Source organism: Crocuta crocuta, unplaced genomic scaffold (genome assembly GCF_008692635.1).
Source record: "Crocuta crocuta isolate KB4526 unplaced genomic scaffold, BGI_CrCroc_1.0 scaffold2720, whole genome shotgun sequence".
In the NCBI taxonomy this organism is placed as follows: Eukaryota; Metazoa; Chordata; class Mammalia; order Carnivora; family Hyaenidae; genus Crocuta; species Crocuta crocuta.
The window spans coordinates 81,586-83,152 of NW_027531055.1; the positions used below are offsets into that span (position 1 = coordinate 81,586).

At 68.6% G+C, this 1,567-nt stretch overlaps 1 protein-coding gene across 1 annotated transcript in view; it reads right to left on the minus strand.

Annotated features, from left to right (window-relative positions):
- Positions 1-1,535, minus strand: part of LCNL1 (lipocalin like 1) — a 5,191-nt gene extending 3,656 nt beyond the window's left edge. The window contains exons 1-3 of the mRNA XM_077771004.1: positions 887-1,535; positions 395-465; positions 196-309 (exon numbers count right to left, since the gene is read on the minus strand). Of these exons, the coding sequence (XP_077627130.1) occupies positions 196-309; positions 395-465; positions 887-1,383 (682 nt within the window). The 5' untranslated portion in view covers positions 1,384-1,535. The remainder of the gene's footprint in view (positions 1-195; positions 310-394; positions 466-886) is intronic.
- Positions 1,536-1,567: the final 32 nt, after the last annotated feature.

Genomic DNA, 1,567 nt, shown 5'->3' on the forward strand with positions numbered 1-1,567 from the left:
CCCTCTACCACAGACACGGGGGTCCCCAGGAGACCCGGGGGCACAGCGGTTCCACCTGCCATGCAGTTAGAACTCTCTGGAATGTGTGTGTGGGCCACAGTCCAGACCCACCTTGGGCACAGGGCTCCCAGAGGAGCGGCCTGTGCCTGGTGACTCGTGGGGGGACGGGGAGCTGGGACCCCCCCGGACGCCCACCGTAGAGCTGCAGCCAGACGTTCCTGACGCCCCCCTTCTGTGTCTCCAAGTAAACCACGGCGAAGTGACTGTAGTCAGTGGACACCACCCGGATGTCGGTCTGAGCCATGGCTGCAGGGCAAGGGTGCGGCTGAGCCTGCTGCCTCGGCCCATGGCCCCGCCCCTCTCAGGAGCCCCTGCCCCTGCCCAGGCTCCCCTGGATTGCTGAACTGCCCGGGCACAGCCCCCTTCGTGAAGGTCATGACCATCTTCTGGCACCCGCCGTCAGGCCTGGGGAGGAGGAGCCACAGGATCCTGAGTGTCCCGAAGGCCACCGCTTGGGGACTCTGACCACATGGGGCGGGCTGGGGCCGGGGCCACCCCAGCATCCCTGTGCCCCCTCCCAGCACCGCTTAGAGGTGACGAGCCCTGCAGGGGCCCCGGGGGGCAGGTGTGAGGTACTGGGCGGAGGACATACAGCCAGGACGTGTGGGGTCGCCCCTCGGACGCACACACGCAGACCCGGGGACGCTGTTCTCCAGGGCCGGGCCGTAGGCAGAGGCGGCCGCTGCGGGCTGGGCCCCCCTGGGGAGCCGTTTCAACCACCCCCGCAGCCCGACCCCACCGGGGGCCGGGGACACCTCTGTTCTCAGTGGCTCACACGGGCCCGGTCTAAGGCCCACACTGAGGTGGGGTTTGTGGGGTCACTTACAGAGAGTACCCGAACTTGAGGTCCAGGTCACCATTGGCCAAGGGGGTCACCAAGACCACAGGCATCTTCATGTCGTCCCTGGCGCTCAGGAAGTTCTCGTCATCTGACACCACGCCGACCACGTACCAGGCGCCCTGGAACTGCGGGCGGGGTGCGGGGAGAGCTGGGGCGCAGGCCCTGCATCCGTACCAGCCCTCACCCCGCAGGGGGGCCGCAGCTCTTCCCCATCCCACTGTCCTCGCCAGCCCCGCCCCCCAGATTTGAGCTGAGCCTGGACCAGAGATCTGCAGGGCCTCCCCTGGCCCTCCAGCCTCTCTGGGGATCATGCAGCCCACCCCCCCCATGGGGAAGCAGAGCAGGGAGGTCGTCCAAGAGGAGGAGGGGAAGCCAGGGCCCACCTGGCTGGCATCGAAGTTGGCCTGGATGGGCACCTGGGCCGGGCCGAGGGACACCACAAGCAGGACGAGGATGGAGGCGATCGGCGGCACCTGCAGCATCTTGGAGGACGTTCCTCGCAGGAAAGCTGGGGTGGCTTCTCCCGCCCAGCATTTGTGACCCCCAGATGCCCTGGGGTGGCTGGCCCGCTGGCCTGGGACCAAGCCCACGAGATAGGCTCGGATAGGGTTGTGCCCTGCGGCACCCTGGCCCAGCTGCCCCCGCCCAGCCCCGCCCACCCCGGTG